This window comes from Lissotriton vulgaris, chromosome 4_1, assembly GCF_964263255.1.
Source record: "Lissotriton vulgaris chromosome 4_1, aLisVul1.2, whole genome shotgun sequence".
In the NCBI taxonomy this organism is placed as follows: Eukaryota; Metazoa; Chordata; class Amphibia; order Caudata; family Salamandridae; genus Lissotriton; species Lissotriton vulgaris.
This window is the reverse complement of record NC_141691.1, coordinates 64,265,874-64,268,316: the sequence shown is the minus strand read 5'-3', so window position 1 is coordinate 64,268,316 and position 2,443 is coordinate 64,265,874. Positions and strand designations below refer to the sequence as shown.

Below are 2,443 nucleotides of genomic sequence, written 5' to 3'. Positions count from 1 at the left end.
GACAGACCCTTCTGTCCTCAAAGTTCATCAAGACCCTTCACAGTAAGTCTTTTTGCCTTACAATCTTGAAAGTCGAGGCATGGCCTCATAGTGCTCAAACTTCTGGCATGCACCGTCTTTATGCAGGAACCAACGGTGGGCTTTCTGCAACTCAGATCTGTCTACAGTGGGTTCTCCAGAGAATTTTAGAGTGAGACACAAAATATCCAGACGCAGAATGTATAGCCTCTCCCCCAAGTGAGGGTCCCGCCCACTCTATGGGTTATTAAGTCTTGAACAGCTGTTGCATTACTCTTAGCCACTGCCCACAGTGGTTATGCTGTTAACATCTGCATTGGCCAGATTGGCCTGACTGCTAGTCGTCAGCCGGGAAACAACAGAGAAGGCGTTAGCTGCCTTTTTCCACTTGGCTTTTGGTGTTTCAGTAACTGCTCGCACAAGTTTGGTCCGATAATTATCACCAGAAAGGAAGTACAAGATGGGGTCAATGCAGCTGTTGGCGCTGGCCAGTGGGCGAGTGATCTTGTAGGTGAGGTTGACAATGTTCAGGACGTTGCAGTTGGCTTCTAGGAGCCTGGCCGTGTAGTACAATGTCCTAGTGATGTGGAAGGGCAGGAAGCAGACCACAAAGACGGTGGTGACTATGATGATCATCTTGATGGAGCGCTTCTTGCAGGCTGGCAGGTCTCGTTGGACCCCCGCGATGTTGGGCTTCCGCAGCTCCTTGGCCATCAAGCAGTAGCAGACCACAATTACAAGGAAGGGGATTGCAAAGAGAAGGGTCATGATGGCTGAGCTGTAGTGAACAAAGTGGTCAAACTCCGATGGCTTGGTGGTGTCGTGGCAAAGGGTATGGTTGCCACTGGAGCTGATGGTGACAAAGATGAGGTTAGGGATGAGGCAAGCGATGACCACCAGCCAGACCCCACAGCAGATGATCTTGGCATGCTTTGCTTTGATTAGCTGGAGGGACTTGATGGGGTAGCAGATGCCAATATAGCGGTGGACGCTGATACAGGTGAGGAAGAGGATGCTGCTGTACAAGTTAGTGTAGAAAAGGAAGCGGACAATTTTGCACATCGCCTCTCCGAAGGGCCAGTTGTTACGGGCGGCATAGTAGTACACCAGGGTGGGGAGGGACAGGACATAAAGTATGTCCGATACGGCCAGGTTGAACATGTAGATGGTGGTGGCGTTCCACGGCCTCATCTTGAACACGAACATCCAGATGGCACCAGCGTTGAGCACGAGTCCGAGGATGCAGACGATAGCATAGGCCAGCGGCAGCAAGATGAACTTGAACTCCTCATTGAAGACACACGCATCGTAGTTTTCTGTGGTGTTCCAGTCGGTGAGAAGTGGTGGTGCTGACGAAGATATTGCTCTCTCCATTGCTTTCCCGTCTAGCATTCCTAGAGACAAATGAAAGAAAGCATAGCCATTAAAAAAAGGACCGATTCATCCCTTTGAATAAACTAAAGACACAAACATCTAGCCATCAACAATCTAGACGTTAAAAATCTAGTATTTTATTCTTTTGTTAGGCTTTGTTCTAGAAATTAACTGGGAAAGATTCCAGATGGACAGTTTTGGAAGCCAAACAACTTCTGGAGTTCACAAGACAGGTTAAGTACAGAAAGCTGCTGGTCAACCCTGCTCTAGCTGTGCTAAAAATTGGGAAGCTGTGCTGGTAAGAGAGAGCTCTAGAACTTCTCAATAGAAGTAGAATTTTATTTTAAAAAAGCATTCTTTGTAAATTGACCACATCTGGTAATGGCCACGCTGACGAAACGTATCAAAATCTTCCAGAGAATGTAATTTCCTTTATATATGGGAAAAAATATACTCCACTCTACAGTATAGAATTTTTTAAGTCACCTTCGAGTTCTAGGACTATATAAAGGAACGTGGCCGAAAGTAGAGTTCCTTTATAAGGTTATGGAACTCCTAGGTGACTTGCAATATCCTTATCATGTACAGCAGTGGATACGTTAAGGCCCAGCGGGATCTAACACCCATTAAAAGGCTCTCTCCAGAGTTTAAAGGTCTGAGCCGAAGGCAAGAGCCTTTAACAAGGGAGCGGGCCTTTAATAGAAGGTAGAGCCCGCTATGAAGGGCTTCAAGACTTTTCGAACATTCCCCCTGATTCCCCTGTGAACAAAGTAAGACATTGAAATTTTGGTGCTCCTGGCCTCTACTAGCCATTAGAAGCCCAGAGCACTCCATTGTTTTCAATGGAGCTCCCAACATTCCAATGTTGTAATATTCTTCAAAATGCATTGTCACACAGTCACCTTTCCCACAAAACACTTCAATCCTTGGTGCTTAGGTATTTCAGAATGAAACAGAGAGCATGTTTGCAGGCAAGAAGAATATAAATAGAACCTCTATTGTAAAACAAAATACATCAAAAAAGCTGTTGCAAACATTTTTAGAATAAGTT

At 45.8% G+C, this 2,443-nt stretch overlaps 1 protein-coding gene across 1 annotated transcript; it reads right to left on the bottom strand.

Moving 5' to 3' along the window:
• Positions 1 to 294: 294 nt before the first annotated feature.
• Positions 295 to 1,410, bottom strand: LOC147718372 (P2Y purinoceptor 4-like). Its single transcript, XM_086966704.1, has one exon. It carries the CDS (start codon positions 1,408 to 1,410, stop codon positions 295 to 297), a length of 1,116 nt encoding a protein of 371 aa, XP_086822830.1.
• Positions 1,411 to 2,443: the final 1,033 nt, after the last annotated feature.

What these genes read in the sequence shown, in the direction of transcription:
- LOC147718372 (XM_086966704.1), bottom strand. Translation starts at nt 1,410, where the DNA reads ATGCTAGACGGGAAAGCAATGGAGAGAGCAATATCTTCGTCAGCACCA.